The following is a 23,524-nucleotide window of genomic DNA, read 5'->3' as shown; positions in this document are numbered from 1 at the left end:
ACTTATCTAACAACATGTAGCAGAGCTGATCTATGTTAGAGGATCTATCACAGCAGCTGAAGACAAAGTCCAACACTGGATAGCAGCTGAGCCTGTGCTGAGTGTAGTGTTACAGGAAAAGGGCAGAAACACTGACACTGGTAGCTCACAGTGATGCTGACTGGGGCACAGAGCTGAATGATGCAGCATCAGGACACTGTTTCAGTCTGACTGACAGAGAAACCTGTAGCTGTATCTACATGTGAGGCAGAGGCTACACAAGCAGCTTTCTATGTTTCACAGTGACTGAGATCTTCAGTGGGGGTGGACATGCTCCTGTACAGACCTCTGAGGAGAACCAAGGTGCAGTCAAAGAGTCCAGTCTGTCCTCACAGATGTGAACATGTGGTTTCATCAGGTCTGCTGTCAGCTAGCAGGCTCACATCAGAATCACTGTTCCTGAAAAACACAGTCTGTGTGACATCATCAGTCAGCTGATCGTCCCAGATCTGAATGGTTTCTGTCTCTACTGAGGAAGTCAGAGAATATCACTGAGGTGTGGATCAGGTCTGAGTGAGCTGTGGAGGGACAGCTTTAAACAGTCCACAGGTCTCACGTCCTGCTCAGTCTGGTAGCAGATACCTCGTATTGTTCCAGATGTGCTGACATCACCAGCAGCAGCAGCACAGCTGTGTGATACCATGAATCTCAGTTATTGATCCAACACACAGTAAATACAAAGATCAGGATTTATGAGAGTAATCATTATGAGTCTGAACACATGATCACTGAATGTTAGTCTCCACAATAATAAGCTAACACAACCAAACACAGCTTTCAGCTCTTATTTTGAAACTGGCTTATTTAGAGAGCTGTGATGTGAGCGTGCCTGGCTCTGAGGCACTTGGGTCAGCCTCTGTTGTTTAGAAGTGTTACAGACTGTGAATGACACAGACCTGTCAGTTTTCATGTTTGTCTGTAACACAGCTCAGGGGCTCCATGCTGAACGCATCCATCCAGTGTTATTGATCCAGGACTAATACCAGCATTGGGATCAATACTACAATACACAATCACATGTGTCCACGTGATGTGTTTGACCAGCTTTATTCATTAATGATCAATCAACTTATTTACTGCATCTGAGTCCAGCTTCATTTAAATGATCCAACCATGAAAATGACATCAGTCTGTTGTTCAGATACTGAGAAGGGACTGTCGGATTATGATATTACTTTATGCCATGTTAGAACCCTAATTAAAGATTGTGAATTATTATGTAGTTTTAGTTTGCATTATGCTCCTGAATTAGAAGAATGTGATAGAGAGTTATTAATCTCTGTCTCTCTTCCACAGCATGTCTTTATCCTGTCTTCCTTCTCTCACCCCAACCGGTCGCAGCAGATGGCCGCCCCTCCCTGAGCCTGGTTCTGCCGGAGGTTTCTTCCTGTTAAAAGGGAGTTTTTCCTTCCCACTGTCGCCAAAGTGCTTGCTCATAGGGGGTCATATGATTGTTGGGCTTTTCTCTGTATCTATGAAGCGCCTTGAGGCGACATTTGTTGTGATTTGGCGCTATATAAATAAAATTGAATTGAATTGAATTGAATTGATAACTATTACATTTGGTAAACTAATCTGCATTACATTAGACTGCTGATTTATTGTGGATGAATGATATTGTTTTATGATGCATTATACTGCTGAGTTATAAGAAAATATTGTTCACAGAATGTCATCACCTTATTTGTCTGATTAGAAGAGAACAGAGCATACTGCCCCATCTCATCAGGAGCAGATAAACAGGGAGCCAAGGTCGTAGCTTAGGCGCTGTGTGAGAAAGAATGTGAATGTTTAGGCTTTTATGATTAGGTGGGGGCCACTAGAGGCTATAAGAGTTTGATCAAGGCTCCACCATTTTGAGATCTGATGCTGTCTGTTGTATGGTGTCCATCTCCCACGCGTGTGTTCATTAAATCATCGTTTGACTTGACCCGGCCGGACCAGTGTGGTTATTTTGGGTTTTCCTCTTGTATCCATCCCCAATATTTGAATCCGTAACAGTTTTGGGGGCTCGTCCTGTGGTATTGGGATGGAAGTTTTGGAGGTTTGGACGGTCCGAGGTGGTTGAACGGGCAGGCACGAGCCAGTGGTCTGACGTGAGTGGGCAAGCCGGCATATCTAAAGGTGAGGCACAACCTGTTGAATGTAAATCCAAACTGTGCCAAATTGGACTGTATAAATTAAAAGCCTACTCACTGAAATTACTGGTGAAGGCCTGTTTTGATTTTGATAAAAAATCTCATGAGTGTTGAAATTTGAACTAAGGTTACAAGTAATAATATTGGGTTAGAGTCCCAAGGTAAAGGAAAATAATACTGAGTTAGAGTCTCAGGTAGTTTGATAGGGAATTGGTCATTTTGTGAGTTAGAGTCTCCATTAGTCTAAAGATTGCATCTGTGTTGGTCATTTTGCGAGTGAGAGTCTCCAATGTCCATAACGTTGCATCTGCATCAGTCATACTCTTGTTTTTGGGTGTTGTCTGTTGTTTAAAAGTATTATAAATTTTGTTAGAACGGTGGTTAGAGTCCACTAGGAAGCGCAGTGCTCAGAGGTAACGCTTGCCAAGGCCAGGGACGCCTAGGCCTTGTCCTCTTTGAGGGATAGTCAGTTGGTCACTGTGGAGCTTGGGGCACTCCAGAATAACTAGGAGTTGGACCACTTTACCGTTTGGAACGGTGTCTGTGCTTTTTTGGGCAGCAAAGGTTGGGCCTTGGGTGTTGGACACTTTTAAATTGAGTTAGGGACTTTAGAGATGAGGCCAGATACAGTTAGAGGCTGATACTGGTTAATTGATTACAAAAAAGTTGGACTTTCTTCGGTTGGACCCGTTATCTTAAATTTGTCAAAATTGTGTAGGCGCTAAAACTTTCAGGCCTGAGAGTGATTGTAAATATAAGACGTCTTTGTAAAATAACATAGAGAGTTGAGTGTGAAACGAGGCTGTGTGTGACGACAGCGCGCTGCAGCGCTGCGAGCTATTTTTAGATAGTGTGTGAACATGCAAATGAGGTGGCTGCTGTGAAGCCCACGGAGGACTTCCTGTTTAGCGTGTTATTGAGTTTTATATACGTATGATTTGCAAACAATGATACATGCCTGTAATTAAAACGCTGATTTTGCTGATTATAATATTACAAATAAAGTTTTGAATGACTACGGTGAATGTTTAATGTTTGGCTGAGTTTTGATATATGAGAGACGGCTTTGCAGCTGCTGGGGGTGAGTGACCGGAAACTTGCATGCCCATAAAAGGCAACTGCCTGACTGTGTGAACTATGCACCAAGAGAGAGAGTAAAATCTAGGCAGATGAACCAAATGGATGTTGTAAGAAAAATAGTAAATGAATGTTTTAGTCTCTTAATACAGGTGGATTTCTCTCAACCAGGAGACCTGAGTACAGCAGCAAAAGCATAGATTAATAAAATTGGGACGACACACAGGCCAAGCTCTGGCTCAAAATTTTACAGTTTGACCTCTCACTTTGTCCCCACCCGAAAAAGAAGCTTAAAGGACATCTTCTCCTCCAGTTATCGGTTACCATCACTGGAAATTTTCAGGCAAGTTTTTCACTGAATTGTTTTTGGCACCATGTGTCCCTGAATCTCACAAGCAAGCTCTAATTCCTGGCTGAAGACATGGAATGCTGTTATTTAAGGTGGGAAATCAAAATTTGGGAAACAAAATTAAAAACATACACAATTAGAGAAATGCCTTGTTTGAGAAAAAAAGTTAAAATAACCCACCCACAAACGCACATACACGCAATGAAGAAACAGCTTACATTCATGAACACGTGAAGATTTTCCAGCAAGGTTAAAGCAGCGAAACTTAACATACACCTGATGTTAAATGATAAAGTTTATCCACTACTAACAATTAAACTCTCTGGGTTGCAGGACAACAACTTGACTTCAAAAAGAAAGACACTGGTATGACAAACCAGTGATGAAACAACAAATTTAGTGGTTAAAAGAGTCAAATTGTGACATGTTTTCCTATGATTGATTAATACAAGTGATTACTGAATGAAATAAAATTCCTTTTTTGAATTATTAAACATGATCTTAAGAATTTTAACGTGTACCTATGTTGTCCTGTCAACTTGGTGGGTTATGAGTTGATTATATGGTGAGAAAAAACAAAAAAAAGGGGGGGAGAAGGCTGACACAGGGCCTGGCCCCTCTCTGAATAACACAGCCAAAACAACATTATTTTCAAACAACATCATTTTCCTGTTCGTCTGTTTTTGTTTTGTTTTTGTTTTTTCTCTTTATGCTTAATTACAGGCTGCTTTGTCGGCCCGGAAAGCCGAGGCTGACCTTGACTCCTGCTCTCCCCTCTACCATCTTTGCTCTCCCCTCTACCATCTTTGCTCTCCCTTCTACCATCTTTGATGTGACCCTGACCAAATGCTACAGCAGCTGGACTCACAACAACAGCCTGAGAATGTCAACAGTGCTGCAGGAAAGCGATCTCATGCAGCGGAGACGGAGAACGTTAAATCCAAGGCCCGTTTCACTACACGGGGGAGATTTCCAGACAGCTTCAGCTGACAGAGCTGTGACGAGACGCCTATTAAGCCCGGATGAAAAGTGAGGCCGAGCAAAAGAATGCTGACCTTAACAACTCTGCATTAAAACTGTGCAGGACAGTGATGGACCAACACGGATGATCGGGCAGCAAAAAGGGCGTGCCAGAGACACGAGGAGTAACTGAGGTCAGAAGGCACCTCAGATTGGACAAAAGCAGCAGAAGAACATAAGCTGAAGGCACAGGTGTCGGGGCTCAGCCAGGAGCTGACCTCTGAGAAGAGCCGAACAGCAGAGCTGCAGAAGGCCGTGGAGCAAAGCAAGGAAAACATCAATAAACTTCAATCTGACGTGTACGGAAAAGACTCTGAGGTTTCTGCCCTCAGTGAGAGCTCGAGACATCAGAGCAGAAACTGAGCATGGCTCACGAGGAGCTGGCTGCTAATCGAACCCATCAGTCAGGCTTAGAGTCCCAGATACAGGACTTAAAATCAGGCCGGAGCTTGCTGGAGCAGGAGGTTGTCAAACCTGACGAGAAGCTCCAACACGAGGAGCAAACCCTGAAGGAGCTACAGAAGCAAAAAGGGTCAAGTTAAGGAGGAGCTGGACAAGGAGAAGAAGCAGGACACTGGAGAAAAGGACTGCCTCAATTGGGGCCAGAACCAGTATGGACAGAACTTTGGGCAGCAGCACCAATGGACCCAAACGGACTGAAAAGGGGGAGGCAGGACCCCAGAGCACGCTTCAGGCCCTGGTTTACCCAGAACACCAGAACAGGAAAGTGATGAACACAAACACACACATTTACATACACTGACTCAGACGCAAGAGAAACACACATATGAACACATATGCACTCGTTGATTGACTGAGAAATGACACACACACGCGCACACAAATCGAAATGCTGATTCAATTCACTGAGAAGTGATCCACACACACACACACACACACACACATACACATGTTTGTGCAATGAAGAGTGATACACACACGCTGCTGCAATGAAGAATGCTTTACTAACAAATGCTATGCTGATACGCAAAATGCTGCACACAAACGTCCAAATACATAATCTGTTACAACAACAAGAAGCCATTGATTGTTTATTGGTTAAATGCATTTCATGTCACCCAGAGGGCATTTGTGTAGATTTAGGGGACAGGGTCTAGGGCAGTTTGGTTATGAAAACAATGTCTGTGAGTGATGTCTGTTTATGGCTCAAGACCTCGACTGAATTGTTTACTGTGCTTCACACAGCCTGATAAGGAGCAGTGGTACAGAGTGAAAAAGATGAATTAACGGTGTGAGCCTTATTTCGGAGCGCCACATTTTTGTGATTGAGATTTAATTGAAGGAGGAACACACTGAAAAAAAATAAAAATAATAACAATAATAAAATATAAAATAAAAAGAAGAAAAGGGGGCCAGCCCTTGGATTTACGTAAGCATCCCACGTGTATTTAACACAATTGCCTCAGGCTTTAAAGATTTGTATAAAATTCAACAGGAAATCATAGCTTCCCTGTATTTCCTACATTGTTGGCATGCTGGTGAGTGCTGTTGCTCCACAGTAAGAAGGTCCTGGGTGCAAGTCCACAGTCTGGCTAGTTTGCAGTGGTTTCTCTCTGGGTATTCTGGTTTCTTGCCACAGTGAAAAGTCATGCAGCTATTAGAGTTAGGTTAATTGATGATTCTAAATTATCCGTGAATGTAAGTGTAAATGGTTGTTTGTTTCTAGGTGATAGACTGGTGACCTGTTCGGGGTGCACCCTGACTCGTAACCTATTACTTTAGAGTTATTTCCCAGCCCTGGTGCAATTAGGATAAAGATAGGAGGATGGTAGTTGTTGTAGACCCATTCAATTTTTATGGTAACCAGAATTTAGACTTTGTTGAACCGTAGGCAATATGAAGACAACATGTAGTATTTAAGGGACCAAGTAGAATTTGGATAAAAGTTATTGAATAGTGTTGAAATAAAATGACAGAATTGTGAAGGATTAAAATATTCCAGGAGCTCAACTTACTCCATATGAACATGTCTTAATCGTGTAATATGAACTCAAAATGCACAGGTTTACTGAATATGAAAAGGTTGTGTTGATTTAACTCAGTTGTTTAAGTTTCTACCAAAGCAAAACATTTGTGTGCAACTAGTGTCCACTATTGACTGAAATAGGTCCAACATGTTTTTGTCAGTGCAAAAAGAAGTTACGGTACCTGTATGCTTACACAATATTGTCCCGGGACGGAGAAAAACTTTCTGGTGAAGTTTTGGTTGATTTTGGGTTTTGCTTAACACTAGGTTGATTTTATCAGTGAGGTTTGAATTGTTTTCTTTCTCTAAGAGAGAGAAAGATGGTTTTATGCTTGGACATGTTTCCAACGGGCCCCAGTATTTGTTATTATATGAGTATTTTATTGGTTACGTTTGTCTTTGCTTTTGTTACAGTGCACTGAAATAAGAACATCTGAGAGGAGTGATCCACCGGTGGTGATATTTTGGTATTTTGTGAGTTCCTGATTTAACAAATCAGCTCTTTAATCCAGGCCGGAGAGATTGAACTTTAAAGCTCTATAAAACATTCTTACTGAAAACAGTTGCAAAGTATTTTTCTCCATGTTTATAATGGGCTCTGGAGAAATTCACTTATATGGGACATTGATCACATGGGAAGTCCTGAGCCTAAAAGGATTGCAGTGAGTCAATCCAGTCCAAAAAAAAACAAGGAACTGTTTTCCTTTAAAATGATGACGTCATCTTGCTGGTGATGGAGCCTCGAATAGGTTGCGCGTGAGACTCCATTATCAGCAATATCTGGTATGAATGTGTGTGAATGTATGCATGTGACTGGACTGTGATGGACTGACGACTAAATGTTTAAACTGACTTGACACTGAGACAAAAACGATACCGACTTTAGGATTAGTAAATGTCTACAAACAATTCACCCAGCTTGTAAAAGAAGGGTGGATGTTTTGTCTCGCTTTGTTTTGTTTTTGCAGGAGTAGAAGGAGGACAGAGACTAAAGGGGGAGGCTGTAGCTTCACATGAGTGTGAACTGCAGACTTAATCCTTTGGTTGCTAATTTTGAGCTACTGATGTTTGCATCAAGAAAATTGTGTTTTATTAGCTGTGTTTCGATTAATGCAGCACATTATATTGTTGGGAATGTTAAATGCTAAAGTGAAGAGAAGCTTTGATTTCACTCATGACTGAACATGTTATTATTAACCATAGCGGGCCACTGTAGAAAAGTCAATCAATTTTGATAGAAAAAGCAAGAAAAAACTCTATTGATGTCTATGAATAACAGGGGAATGATAGACTTGTCACATTCAAAATAGAGATATGTAATGACAAACACTGGTCCACGTCATTTAGGTTCTCCATTGAAATAGTCAATAATTTAGAAAAGTAAGATAGAACCGACAGGGGCATGTGCTGAGATGTGGTGCTGCACAAGAACAAGAGCAAAATAAAGAAAAATTATTGTGTTTAGCTTTGATAAATTCAAATTAAAATGTACCATTACACTCAGAGGATCAATATGAAATTCATTATATGCTAATTTTGTATGAAGTACATGACTGATAACTGTTCTGTCCTGAGCTTTTGTTTTTACAGCGCCCACTTGACCACACCAACAGTTTCTCGCCACCAAAAGCGGGTACTTGCAAAGAATAGGGAGGAATATCATCGGAAGTGGGAAAGTGTGCAGGGATTGGCTAATCTGACCAGGAAATGTTATAAATGGATTGTCGGAACAATCAGCGTTAAAATCACCTTTGACAGTCCAGACTAAGATGGCGTTGGACATCTTCAGGGCGGAAAAGGGTTGGTGTGACCAAGGTGTGGTTTGGCTTGTTGTATGTATATTTCATAATGATACAGCTCTGGATGGACCAGTTACCAGGGCATGGAAGGAGGACAGACTCATTAAATGAGGAGAAGAAATTTTCTGGGTTGGAGATCCTGTGGGTGAGTGGTTGACTAAAAGCATGAATAAAATAAAAGCTGTCGTTTGTTATTGATTGGTAATAGATTGATAATTGGCCACATTCACAGTTGTATTGACTTGTAGTGGACGTAGTCTACTTCATATTTAAGCACTATAATTAACAGATTGAAAATAGTGACATTAAAGGAAGAACATGCAGCACCACCCTGTCAGATGCCAGTGCCGGTGGGGCTCAGTGATGAATCAGGTGAGCTTCATGGCTGAATTAAAACATAGATGCCCCTGCTGTGGTTAGTAAGGGATAAAAAGGGTGTGTTTTACTGTTATTTTAGCATCAGCATTATTGTTACATCAGAATCATATAACAAGCATTGCATTGAACATTTATTGAAGCTATTGACATATTAACATTTGTATTACAGTGATTGTTATAACCTCATGTTAATCTTCTATCTACAGGTGTCAAAAGTAGTCAACAAGTTTATGTTGAAGTGAAGTTTATGTTAATACAGGTTTTGTTTGTAGACAATTGTGAAGACGCAGGCTCTGGGCGGAGCCAGGAGTTGAACAGATCTAACATGACAATTAAATTGATTTCATTCCCTAACACAGAATAACAAGATTGGAGCAATGACACTGGACAGGAGAAAGTCGGATACTTTCTAAGATATGAGGTCACTAACCTGTTCTTTTAATTTTCTAGCTTCATTGAATGGACACATGTTAGAATTAGAAATGGCTAATTTGTTTATGTCTTTTATTAGAATGAGTGGTTTTAATCATTTTCATACATATCTTGCAAATGTGCTTATAATGAGTTGGCACTCGGTCTTTTGAAGGTTATAAGCTTCGTTCGGCGATAGTCCGGACTGATAAAGTGTAGGAAATGCCAGTGCAGCGGGCTAAATGCAAACACGCTTACACACACATACACTAAATTAGGATAAGTCCTTGGGACATTCTGAATGTTCTAAACAAATTCTGAATCACCAAAAGATCAGTAAACAGCAACATTAGATTGTTAGAGCTGGGAAGAGAGGTGTTTTGGTTTTCTGTCTCTTACAGAGAAAGGAACAGACACCAGACGAGGTCACAGATATATGAGGATCCTTCGCAGCAGAGACAGACAAGTGACATGAGGAAACAAATAAGATGCAGTGTTTATGGAATAGTTGAATATGAGCTCATTAGCTAGCCACTACTGAGCTCATAGTGATAAAATGGGTGGAGTGACATTGTTTAAGGGAAGTCACAGATTAAATTGTGTAATAAATTGGGATGATTCATGATTTGGGACAAATTATGGTAATAACAGTGATTTAATGATTGGAGAAAACCTGCACATGATACTTGTCTTTTATGCTGAATACTTTATCACTCTTATGATCTACAGTTGGTTGCAAATGTGAAGTTTGATTTAACAGATTTGTCTTCCAGGATACAGGCTCCAGGTGGAGCTGGGAATTAAATAGGCTGAACATGTAACTGCTGATTAATGTTTTTACATGGGGTTACAGGTTGGAGTCTGGCTGCTCCAAGTGGGAAACCCTGGAGATTGTTTTACAGAGAATGTGCAACATTCTTGTACATGTCTCATTGGGGAGTTGACACATGGTGGAAGCCATGTGGGGAAAGGAGTGTTATTTTTTAATCTGTAGATATCGTGAGGTGCCATGACGAGAAGGAGTGGCTGAGAGGATCGTCCACCAGATGGGAGCTGAGGCCAGGAGAGAGGCTTCAGGAGGATCAGAGATCACCTTCACCACAGCAGACATCACACAGAGAGATGTGCTACGGAGCTTCCAGGAGATTGAGAGGAGACTTCCCACAGCAGGATTTTAAATAAAATGAGAGATTCATCGTTGACATTGAGGAAGACAACTAAGGTGTACGACGTGCTCTGCCTTAAATCTTCAGCAGCGTTGGACGTGTGACAACTCGAGGGATGGAGAGAGCGTGCCAAGCTCTAAAAGTGACAGCGCAGAGGAAATCCAGCGATGGAATTGTGTTTCTGTGTGAAGCACAAATACTAGGAGACTGGGAAATAGTTGACACCACTTTTCCACCCTAGAATGTATGTTGTAAGTGATCTCTCCAAAAAAGGAGAGATCAAAGGGGGATTGTGGAATCAGTATTTTAAAGTAGGCTATCTTATACCCATAGTCAAGGTAGATGAGTTATGTTAAACAGCTGTAGAACATAAATGTATTCCTTAGTCTAGGATGTGTGCAGAATATGTAACTTAGTTTCCTTATATTTTTAGATTAAAAGAATATGACCCCCTTTTGCAGTATTCTTATAGTATGAGTAGGCCAAATGTCTCAGTATACTTTGTTAGTAAGATAGACAAAAGTTCAAGTATATCTCTGGGGATTAAAAGAATGTGACCATCCTTTGGGTTCTGTTAGACAAGTGGGCGCCACCATTTATCTGCTGTGAATGTTTTACGCTGTTTTCTTGTCATGTCAGACTGCTTAAATCATTCTCTGAGAATGTGGTGTGCAAAAGACCTTGTGCCGATATTAAGAAGAAACAGACCACATTCTGTGCCCCCACCCTTGTAGGAGGTAGAAAGACAGGGAGCCCGAGGTCATAACTTAGGCGCCACGACAGATAAGAGAGTTTGAATGTTTAGGTTTACGACCAGGTGGGGGCTAGTAGAAAACTATAAAAAGCTGTGGAATACATCGCCATTTTGAGACTTGCTGTGACCCTCTCTGCATCTCTCCCCATCATGATGGTTTATGCTCAGTGTGTGAAAAGTGTATGGAAATAAAGGATTGTTGATTGAGCATTTATACACTGAGTAAGTGTCCTTCCTTCAGCCCAAAGATTCAAAGAACTGGGAGAATTCAACATTACCAACATACGTAAAGATTTTACAGATAAAAAATACACGGAAACATTGGAAATCACTTTTTGGCACAACACCGGTGATTGGACATCAGCGGCTGATGAAGCTGGTTCGCCTATAAAGTGCTCTGTTGGGAAACAAGCTCCAGCAGCTCTGCGCTCGGGAAAAACTATATTTACTTATCTTGTGCAGAAAAATGTGCTGACGTTGCGTAATATCGAGCACCGGCTGCCCAGTTAAACTGTGACTATCACCAGGTAACGTGGGCGTGTTTCTTGAATTAGCAGCAGGTGTTAAACAGCTGACAGGTGAGGAGGAGGATGCATGCAGGTAAACTGAGGGTCTGTTGAGCTGATCGCTGGTTTCATGAGAAAAATGTCAGCTCGTTCTTTATGTTACAGAAGCACAGAGACACAAGAGCAGGTGGAAAGAGACGATCGTTCGGTGAAAATGAGAATCTGCGAATGCAACATGTGGAACACGGAGAGTGGAATATGTAAACAAACCGGTTAACGTAACCCCCTCGGTGCACTCTGCATGCTGACTGTTAGCAGAGCTACTGAAATCTCTGAAAACATCTGAGCACAAACATGTTCTATGTTGACAACCTGACCAGACATGTGAAGATTACAGCGCGACATTCGCGGCTAAAACACTGTTAAAAGTGTAGTTGGTGACAGAAAAACGGGCTATTTTAAAACTACACCACCACCATTGCTGCCTGTGATTTGAAATGCATTCTGGGATACCTGGCTGCCCCAAGTCTACACAAGCAATCGATTATCTAGGATCGACCTGTTTTGACTTACTTTGCACGGCAACCAATCAAATGTTAGAAAAGCTGCATGGGCAGCGTTAACCCCGCCCCCTGCGTTTGATGGGTGAGGTTGACAGATAAAATTAATTCAAGATGAGAGCCAGGCGCCAGGACTGCCAAAATGAAATAAATAAATATATCATTAAATAATTAATTAAATGTGTCAATAATTAATTAAAATGTGAAATACATAATTAATTAATTACATGTGTCATAACTATTTATTTAATTAATTAATTCCAATTTTAATTAATTATTGCCACATTTAATTAATTATTTAATGGTGTATTTAATTAATTCATTATGGCAGTCCTGGCGTTCCATACGGGACAACGACAGGAAAATACATTTTTAAAACGCATGTCAAAGTGTAACGACATGAAACTGTCCTGGGACAAACTTGTTGGACTGACAACAGATGGAGCGCCGGTGTTGTGCGGTGAAAAAAGCGGACTAGTCAGCAGGATGCGAGTAAAGATGCAGGAGAACTGTACCGGTGAGTTAACAGCAGATCACTGCATCACACACCAGGAAAGGCTGTGTGGTAAAGTCCTAAAAATGGAGCATGTAATGATCACCGTAACGCAGACCGTAAATTTTATCTGAGCTAAAAGTTTTAATCACCGTCAGTTTCAGTCTTTTATGTGGGAAATAGATTCAGAGTTTGCCGACATTCCTCATCATACAGAGGTCCGCTGGCTGAGTTGGGATAAAAGTTCTCAGAGTTTTTGAGCTCAGCAAGGAAACCTGTCAGTTCATGGACATGTATGATGTCATGTCACTAATGCACCAGTGCAGCCTGCCTCACTTTCCCTGTTGCAGTAATGTTGAACCAAGTCAGCCGACTTTGCTGCACCTGTGCAGATTCAGGTGGAGCTGCAGTGTAATGATGCACTCAGGGAAAGTACGACACTGAACGGCCCGCACAGTTTATTAGCTCCACCCCTGCAGCAACGCCCAGCTCCGTCTACATGCGGCTCCAACCTTGTGTTTGCTTTCCTTTGTTTTTTCTGGGGTTTTGGCAGCATGTTCATATTTCTAACTTGCATAATTTTGACAGGATATATTTTTATGAAGAGCAAAATATTTAAAGTTAAAGTTTATTTTTTAAGTTTATTTAATCTGGAATAATATTCCTGTCTGTTTTTATTCATATTTTGTGGAGTTTATATACTGCTGGGCGGGTGCTATGATGTTATTGATGTTGAACTTGTTTTATCCTATTTTATTTATAAGGTTAGTTATTAGAGTTTCCAACCGTCCCGTAAAAAACAGAATGGTCTCGTATTCAGAGAAAATATTGCACGATTTATTCTGTCTTTGCTGCACAGCTGCCTCTTCTTCTCTCATTCTCTCCTGTTTCTACTTCAATCATGAAACTGATCAATGATCAGCTGATTTTGCCAGTATTTTCCCACATTTTCTAGATACTGCACCAGTACTGTGTGTAAAATGACATCAAAAAGTCAGTTAATTTTTATTCTTTCTCACCTGTCTTTCTGTCTCCTCTCACTTTTTAAAGGTTGCCATGTTAGAAAAAATATTTTGCCCTGCCATGCTGTTTATTAATGTGGCAAATGAATGGTTTATGAAAATATATCTAAATCTGTCATCAGTAATCAGTAATGATCATGTCTCACCTCTAGTCTTCTCTGTCTTAATTTCAGGTTTTCACCATGTGTTGTAGATAGTTCAGGAGGTTAACTCCACCAAGCAGTCTACTTTCAGGTACTGTTTAGAACAGCAGAATAGGGAGGATGGTGTAGGTTTAAGTTTATTAGACTGATACATATATACCAACAAGACAGTGTCCATCACTGTGACAACAGCGTTTGTTTTCATTCAAAGGATTTATGGTTTTTCCTGTAATACCTGGTGGGCCGGTCTCTACCCATATGGAAAAGAAATGAGTAAATCACGTAAGCCTTATATGATTTACTCGTGAAAGTGGCCACTTTCTCATTACTTTCATATATTGTTTTAGTAAGTATCCAAAACATACAAGTTTCATTATATAATTTTTCAAGGGATCTTAAATCTGTTTTCACTCTTGTATGCTTTTCATACAAGTTTTACACGAGACAGATACAAACTTTATAAGATTTATAAATATCTTTTCCATATGGGTAGTCAAACTGCCTGGGCCGATTTTTTGTCCCAGTCCAGCCCTGAATATAATCATCAGTGTTTGAGCAGCTATGATATCAGGGACAATCGAGACATGTGTGACAATACAGAACATGTCACATGACACACCTTAAACATCATGTGATCCACTCTCAGTCTGCACTTTCATTCATGACTTCAACAGGTTGAAATGAGCTTTGAAGAAACATTCAGTGAAATAAATCTTTCATGGATTCATGTGAGCAGCAGATGAACTTTGTACCAACAACATCTTCAATAACAGAGTCTGAATGAAGCTCAGGTGTTGATGCTGCTCACTGATTGGACGGTTGGTTTCAGCTCTGCTCTCAGTCTTTCCTGCACAGGTGAAGGTAGAAAGTGTGACTGGATCTATAGACTGGAAACAGAGAAACATGCTGAACATTTGAAGCTTTGCAGCAGAAATGTTCATGTTACAAATACAGCAGAGCTGATCTGGGATCAGTGTGTTCACACCTGCAGCTACAACAAGGTTTCATGTCTCCACACGTCAGCATGTGAACTTTACTCTGACTCAGTCTGAGCAGTCAGACGGCATATTTTTAAAGTTAACACATCAGCACACACAGAGCTGAGCCCCTCCCACCTGTGCTGAGTTTCAGGTGGAGCCCCGCCTCCTTCCAGGAAGCAGCTCACCTGTGTTCCGTGTTTAGTGTCCAGGTGTGGAGTGGAGCTTGTTGTTGGTGTGTGAAGAAACTGTAAGTTTGCTTTGTTTCCTCCTTTAACAGTTTGTCTTTAGGAACTTTACTGTTTGTTCAGCTCATGTTCGATTTCTTCACACAACAAACTGTGTGTGTTTGTATTTCCGGTCTCTCCATTAAAGTCAGTGTGTAATGTTTTCCTGGCTAACATCAGCTGTGTGCAGCTTAGTCCAGCACAAATCTGCCGCTCCATAGTTCACGGTAACGGACTCACAGCTGGACCAACGAGGCCGAGTGTGTCCGCCACTCTGAGCTACGTTCGTGTTTGTGTACTTGTAGTTTGTACTTTGTGAGTTCACTCAGAGCCCACAGAGGACGCAGCGTACGTGATGACGTCAGCCCTTTACCTCCTTTACTGTCACTGTGATTAATATTTACACACCACACTAGACACCTGACAGCATGTTAACGCTAAGCTAAAGCTAAGCTAACGCTAAGCTAGCCAAGAACCCAGAGTGACGTTAAAGCTGAGTAAACACTGACCCCAGACCAGCACCGTGATAAAGTGAGCTGCTGCTGCTGAACCTGAACAGGTAACAAAGTGATGAGCAGTCAGGCTGCAGGTTTCTACCTGTTCATGTTTCTACAGTAGAATCACTTTGAAGTGTCTTTGTGCTGTTTCATCTTTGATTTGTGTTCATAAACACTCAGAGAAAGATCACGTGACCTCATCAGGATCTGTGTTGGTGTGTGGGGCTGTACCTCAGCTTTAGATGATGGTGATTATGAGACAGTGTTTCAGCTCATTTTACACAGTAACATGAAAGTACTGTTATGAGGAGTAATGAAGTAACATACTCCATTACTTTTAATTAAAGTGTTCTGTGTAATATGTGTAATAATGACTTTTTTGAGTAACTTCATCTCTGTCAATAACAACATTCATACGTGGAATAAAAACACATCAGTGGATCATTGCTGGAGCTGCCTGGACTTCAGTCTTCAGGATCTCAACCAACAGCATCAACATGCTGCTCCAGATGTTTGTGCTCCAGATGTCTGTGCTCCAGATGTCTGTGCTCCAGATGTTTGTGCTCCACATGTTTGTGCTCCACATGTTTGTGCTCCACATGTTTGTGCTCCAGATGTTTGTGCTCCAGATGTCTGTGCTCCACATGTTTGTGCTCCACATGTCTGTGCTCCAGATGTCTGTGCTCCACATGTTTGTGCTCCACATGTTTGTGCTCCACATGTCTGTGCTCCACATGTGTGTGCTCCACATGTCTGTGCTCCAGATGTCTGTGCTCCACATGTTTGTGCTCCACATGTTTGTGCTCCACATGTTTGTGCTCCAGATGTTTGTGCTCCACATGTTTGTGCTCCAGATGTTTGTGCTCCACATGTTTGTGCTCCACATGTTTGTGCTCCAGATGTTTGTGCTCCACATGTTTGTGCTCCAGATGTTTGTGCTCCACATGTTTGTGCTCCAGATGTTTGTGCTCCACATGTCTGTGCTCCACATGTCTGTGCTCCACATGTCTGTGCTCCACATGTTTGTGCTCCACATGTTTGTGCTCCACATGTTTGTGCTCCAGATGTTTGTGCTCCAGATGTCTGTGCTCCACATGTTTGTGCTCCACATGTCTGTGCTCCAGATGTCTGTGCTCCACATGTTTGTGCTCCACATGTTTGTGCTCCACATGTTTGTGCTCCACATGTGTGTGCTCCACATGTCTGTGCTCCAGATGTCTGTGCTCCAGATGTCTGTGCTCCACATGTTTGTGCTCCACATGTCTGTGCTCCAGATGTCTGTGCTCCACATGTTTGTGCTCCACATGTCTGTGCTCCACATGTCTGTGCTCCACATGTTTGTGCTCCACATGTGTGTGGTCCAGATGTTTGTGCTCCACATGTGTGTGCTCCAGATGTCTGTGCTCCACATGTTTGTGCTCCACATGTCTGTGCTCCACATGTTTGTGCTCCACATGTCTGTGCTCCACATGTCTGTGCTCCACATGTCTGTGCTCCACATGTCTGTGCTCCACATGTTTGTGCTCCACATGTGTGTGCTCCACATGTCTGTGCTCCAGATGTTTGTGCTCCAGATGTTTGTGCTCCACATGTTTGTGCTCCAGATGTTTGTGCTCCACATGTTTGTGCTCCACATGTTTGTGCTCCACATGTCTGTGCTCCACATGTCTGTGCTCCACATGTCTGTGCTCCACATGTCTGTGCTCCAGATGTCTGTGCTCCACATGTCTGTGCTCCACATGTTTGTGCTCCACATGTGTGTGCTCCACATGTGTGTGCTCCAGATGTCTGTGCTCCAGATGTTTGTGCTCCACATGTTTGTGCTCCACATGTCTGTGCTCCACATGTCTGTGCTCCACATGTCTGTGCTCCACATGTCTGTGCTCCAGATGTCTGTGCTCCACATGTCTGTGCTCCACATGTTTGTGCTCCACATGTCTGTGCTCCACATGTGTGTGCTCCAGATGTCTGTGCTCCAGATGTTTGTGCTCCACATGTGTGTGCTCCACATGTTTGTGCTCCACATGTCTGTGCTCCACATGTTTGTGCTCCACATGTCTGTGCTCCAGATGTTTGTGCTCCTGGTGATCAGACTCGCAGTTTCATTCTTGAAATAAGTGTTTATATTGTTGTTATATTGTTGACCCACCATTGATCATGTGTCTCATCACATGATCAATGGTGGGTCAGCGACATGCTTTCTTTCCGTCTCAGGTTTAAATATCTGGGACTCTCCACCGTTTGGTTTTAAAACTGAAGAAGCTTCTCGGATGAAACGTCTTCCAGAAACTTAAAGAAGTCTCTATTTTCTTTCTAAGCTCCTTAGATCACATGACCTGGATGACTGAACCTACAGACATATTGACCTGGTTTCTAGGTTACATGACAGGTCAGAGGTCAGCGACTGTAACTCAGTTACTCCTGTTAATGTGAACTCACTGAGTGTTTGTGGTTTACCTCTCAGACTGACTGAAGATGATGATGGAGGAAGAGGAGGACAGAGCAGAGTCTGCAGGGTCCAGCTGTCCGTCTGTGAGGAGTGACTGGTCCAAAGGTCGAAATCCAGACTTCAGTGCTGAACCTGGACCAACGAGGTCAGAGAGCTGTGATGACTCCTTTACATGTTTGTGTTTCCTGGATAAATATGACCTGAAACATCCTCAGATTGTTACAAAGATTCATTAAAAAGAAAACAATGAAAGAGAAAAGATCCAAATGTTAGACTTGGTCATTTGCTGTTTGAGGACAGTGATGCTCATATCTGTGGGGAAAGTGTGACCTGAGTGGGTTCATGTTTGTCTTTAAAGAACAGAGCTGCTCTGATTCTCTTTGTGTCTGATCTGTTAAACAGTCTGAGAGGTCACACAGAGACCCAGCAGCTAAAGCCTGGATCATACTGGCTGCTGTTAATGAGACTCCATCAGGACAACACTGAGCCACAGTGGTGTTCATGGAAATCAATCAATAAATTCAACTTTACACTGTATTACCAAAGTACTGACTCGTCTGCCTTCACACACATGTAAACTTGAGTGACATCATATTCTGAGTCCACAGCATTCAATATGATGTCAGCCAAGAGTTCAACATATAACAGCTTAAACTGTTCTAAAAAGGTTTTTTCACAGGTTTAAAAGTGTTTACGGGAATTTTTAACGGTTCTTTCAGAAGCACATATGTGAGGTTAGACACAGGAAGCAGCAACACTGACTGAACACAGCTTTTAGAGGCTAAATTCACATTTTAATAATGAAAGTGGCTTCATGTGTGTGTGTGTGTGTCCATGGTTCCTCCACAGAGTGGACCAGCAGAGCTCAGAGGTTCCCAGTGGTCAGTCTGCCCAGCAGCATCAAACACAGCTGGACTCCATGTTTATGGTCTGTACATGTACAACAACTACTTTATTATTAATATTAATAAGAATACATTTATTTATAGGTCCCTTTCAGAACACCAAGGACTCTGTGGACTAAATGACCAAAAGAAACAAACTTTGAAATCAGACGGTGCAAATGTGATCACAGGGAAACGTTTTAAACATCGAGGCTTTAAACAAAAACCAAAGTGAAACAGTTTGTAGTCGAGATCAGTGGGAATGAAGCTGAATAACTGTTTCTTCAATAACTTTGAGAAATAAATGACAAATATGATGGAAATTAGGAGCATTAGCACTTACTAATGATGTGAGTCGACACTCTGCTGTATTGAGACGACCACATTAGGTGGTCCTCAACTGTAATGGAAACCAATGGCTCCAGTCGATCTGAGCAGCTACTAATAGAAACGGGGCCATAGATGTGTTTGTGCTTAATAACAGTGAATCACAGGATTTTTACATTACAGTTAAAATCTCATGTTGTTTGTTAAAGTGTGCAGTTCAGGGTGTGTTACTAAAACTGTTGTTTGCTCACTTTCCAAAGACCCAGCCCCCATAAAAAGCAGCCAAACAGCTCTAAGAGTTACACACACACGCATATCTATCAAGTTTACTCTGGTCTAATATACTTGGATTTAGCTTGAAGAATGTTCCTGTACGAGGACTGAAAATGATTTAAAAAGCAGCCAATGTCCAAAGAACAACTTTGACACACCTTCATAAAGCCTGCAGAGCAAAAGAAAAACTAGCTGAAAGTCTGGCTGCTCTTATGAAAAGTACAGAGAAATTATGGGTCGTTCAACACTTGTGCACAATATAAGAGTTTAAATAAATCTAAAGAGTAACTCAAAATCCTACAATCATACTGAGAAAATCATCTACAGCTAACTATCCAAGTGGATTTGTTTAAGACAGCTCCATCTGCTGGTGGCCCTCTGCAGGTGCATGAAAGGGGCGTGTTTATAGTGAAAGTAGTAGAGAAAGTAAACCCCATGGGAAGGAGGGAGGACTCTCAGCAGCTTCCAGCTCATATTCAGACATTTGACTTCTCACTGAAAGCAGCTAGTTTGAGTGTCTGTACCTTAATTAGAAGAGATAACATGGCCATAGTAATTAGAGTTGATTGGGCAATGCTGTCCTTGTAATGTACTTTATGATTTTTATACATCTGTTTGTGGACAAGTCCCAGTTTTTCTGTAGAGCCTCTCAAGTTGGTGACAGCAGTCAAAGTTCACGTGTAAACCAGAGCAACAAATCAGGTCCAAATGTGTTGTTCACAGTGAGTGGGATCATCAGTATGTTGCTATGTTAACATCCTGCAGCAGGATGTGTTTGGTCAGCTGGTTCACATTTCCTCAGGACCTTCTTGATGTGATGTTCTTCTGCTTCCCTGGCTGCTGTGTCTGTGGGGATGGCGTTTGTTCTGTGTTGTAGCGTCCTGATGACGCCCAGTTTGTGCTCCAGTGGATGATGAGAGTCAAACCTTAAATACTGATCTGTATGCGTAAACAGAGTGAACCTTTAAGACCAGTTGTCTGTATGATCAACTCTGTCACCTATAACATCTTCAAGTTTCTGGCTTCGATCATCAACCTGTTGATAGTTCAGCTCTGAACACCAGTGAAATGTTTCTCCCACTGAAATCGCTGCATTCATATGAACAGAATCAACGTTTTGGGACCGTGGAGTTGTGGAGAATGTCTCAGTTAATCAGATAAAGTCAAACTTATAATTGGTGAAGAGATCGTGGATGATATGCCCCTTGATCGTAAAGAAGTGGATGTTGTGTAGACTGAAGTTCAGAGTGGTGGTTCATTCATAAAGTATTCTGTTCCAGCTGCTGGAGGACAACATCATCACTTTTGTGAAGAACGAGCTGAAGAAGATCCAGAAGGCTCTGAATCCAAATAAGCCCCAGTGCTTGGAGTTTCAGAGGGAGGATGATGAGCAGAGGAGCAGCAGAGAGGCATTTGTGAAGATCGCAGTGGACTTCCTGAGGAGAATGAAGCAGGAGGAGCTGGCTGACCGTCTGCAGAGACGTAAGAGGATTTCTTACTTAAGGTTTTAAGCTGTTAGATAAATGAGACACTCATGACACCAGTGTGTTAAGTCATTTCTCAGTGGGTCAGAAAATGTCATCAGCGTTTTGTAAAATATATTTGTTGAAGTTGTATTTTTATTATTATTATTCAGAACTTCCAGCTGCAGTTTGTCATCGTAACCTTAAATCTGCTCTGAAGAAGAAGTTCCAGTGTGTGTTTGAGGGCATCGCTAAAGCAGGAAACCCAACCCTTCTGAATCAGATCTACACAGAGCTCTACATCACAGAGGGAGGGACTGCAGAGGTCAATGATGAACATGAGGTCAGACAGATTGAAACAGCATCCAGGAAACCAGACAGACCAGAAACAACAATCAGACAAGAAGACTTCTTTAAACTCCCACCTGGAAGAGATGAACCAATCAGAACAGTGCTGACAAAGGGAGTGGCTGGCATTGGGAAAACAGTCTTAACACAGAAATACACCCTGGACTGGGCTGAAGACAAAGCCAACCAGGACATCCAGTTCATGTTTCCATTCACTTTCAGAGAGCTGAATGTGCTGAAAGAGGAAAAGTTCAGCTTGGTGGGACTTGTTCATCACTTCTTTACTGAAACCAAAGAAGCAGGAATCTGCAGCTTTGAAGACTTCCAGGTTGTGTTCATCTTTGATGGTCTGGATGAGTGTCGACTTCCTCTGGACTTCCACAAAACTACAATCCTAACTGACCCTAGAAAGTCCACCTCAGTGGATGTGCTGCTGATAAACCTCATCAGGGGGAAACTGCTTCCCTCTGCTCGCCTCTGGATAACCACACGACCTGCAGCAGCCAATCAGATCCCTCCTGACTGTGTTGGCATGGTGACAGAGGTCAGAGGGTTCACTGACCCACAGAAGGAGGAGTACTTCATGAAGAGATTCAGAGATGAGGAGCAGGCCAGCAGGATCATCTCCCACATCAAGACATCACGAAGCCTCCACATCATGTGCCACATCCCAGTCTTCTGCTGGATCACTGCTACAGTTCTGGAGGATGTGCTGGAAACCAGAGAGGGAGGAGAGCTGCCCAAGACCCTGACTGAGATGTACATCCACTTCCTGGTGGTTCAGGTCAAAGTGAAGAAGGTCAAGTATGATGGAGGAGCTGAGACAGATCCACACTGGAGTCCAGAGAGCAGGAAGATGATGGAGTCTCTGGGAAAACTGGCTTTTGATCAGCTGCAGAAAGGAAACCTGATCTTCTATGAATCAGACCTGACAGAGTGTGGCATCGATATCAGAGCAGCCTCAGTGTACTCAGGAGTGTTCACACAGATCTTTAAAGAGGAGAGAGGACTGTACCAGGACAAGGTGTTCTGCTTCATCCATCTGAGTGTTCAGGAGTTTCTGGCTGCTCTTCATGTCCATCTGACCTTCATCAACTCTGGACTCAATCTGCTGGAAGAACAACTATCAACCTCCAAGAAATCTAAATTATTTAACAAACTAAAACTCCAATCACTTCACCAGACTGCTGTGAAGAAGGCCTTGCAGAGTCCAAATGGACACCTGGACTTGTTCCTCCGCTTCCTCCTGGGTCTTTTACTGCAGACCAATCAGACTCTCCTACGAGGTCTGCTGACAAAGACAGGAAGTAGCTCACAGACCAATCAGGAAACAGTTCAATACATCAAGGAGAAGCTCAGTGAGAATCTGTCTGCAGAGAAAAGCATCAATCTGTTCCACTGTCTGAATGAACTGAATGATCGTTCTCTAGTGGAGGAGATCCAACAGTCCCTGAGATCAGGACGTCTCTTCTACATTGAACCGTCTCCTGCTCAGTGGTCAGCTCTGGTCTTCATCTTACTGTCATCAGAAAAAGATCTGGATGTGTTTGACCTGCAGAAATACTCTGCTTCAGAGGAGGCTCTTCTGAGGCTGCTGCCAGTGGTCAAAGCCTCCAACAAAGCTCTGTGAGTAAACATGTGATCAGGCTTTTATTTATAACATAAACAGTGTAATGTGTGATGGACCCTTAAAAACTTAAACATATTTTTTTACATGATCATCAGCACTAAATACAGTATATTATAGTTAATGTTTGATAGCAGCAGTAAATGTCAGAGTGTCTTAAACATATCTGGGTGTCAGCTTTTATCAAAGTCATGTCCAGAATCATCCTGTAAGTAAAATTTATTTATACAGCAGCTTTCACAGGTCAAAAACCACAAAGTGCTTTACAATAGAAACAGGCAATAAAAAACACAGAAGATAAAAACATTAAACAGCAAACACTGAACATCATACAGCCTAAAACTAGTTAAAGGCCACTCTGAATACTAGAGTCTGAATAAATGAGTTAGTGGGACCAGTAAAAGCCTTTGACTGGAAGATCTCAGATGTGAGAAGAGCTGTAGGATTGTAGAAAGTCAGAAATATAGACTGGGACTAAAAGTAAGGACTAAATCTTTAAATAACGCCTAAAATGAACTGGTTACCAGTGTGAAGAGATTAAACTGGAGTAATGTCCAGTCTATTTCATGTGCTGGTTAAAAGCCTCGCAGCATGATTCTGTACTGACTGA

General features: G+C 42.0%; 1 protein-coding gene across 6 annotated transcripts in view; it reads left to right on the top strand.

Annotated features, from left to right (window-relative positions):
* Positions 1-14,428: 14,428 nt before the first annotated feature.
* Positions 14,429-23,524, top strand: part of LOC146498557 (protein NLRC3-like) — a 75,177-nt gene continuing 66,081 nt past the window's right edge. For 3 of the 6 annotated variants that reach the window (XM_085139985.1, XM_085139983.1, XM_085139984.1), the window contains exons 1-4: positions 17,681-18,137; positions 18,842-18,920; positions 20,757-20,958; positions 21,113-22,913. In XM_085139985.1, the coding sequence (XP_084996111.1) occupies positions 18,019-18,137; positions 18,842-18,920; positions 20,757-20,958; positions 21,113-22,913 (2,201 nt within the window). In that variant the 5' untranslated portion in view covers positions 17,681-18,018. Of the gene's footprint in view, positions 15,606-17,680; positions 18,138-18,841; positions 18,921-20,756; positions 20,959-21,112; positions 22,914-23,524 lie in introns of those variants that run through there. The other 3 variants (XM_085139980.1, XM_085139982.1, XM_085139981.1) reach the window with 3 other exon arrangements.

This window comes from Neolamprologus multifasciatus, chromosome 18 (genome assembly GCF_963576455.1).
Source record: "Neolamprologus multifasciatus chromosome 18, fNeoMul1.2, whole genome shotgun sequence".
Taxonomy (NCBI): domain Eukaryota; kingdom Metazoa; phylum Chordata; class Actinopteri; order Cichliformes; family Cichlidae; genus Neolamprologus; species Neolamprologus multifasciatus.
Note: the sequence above shows the minus strand (reverse complement) of the source record. Positions and strands in the feature narration are given on the sequence as shown.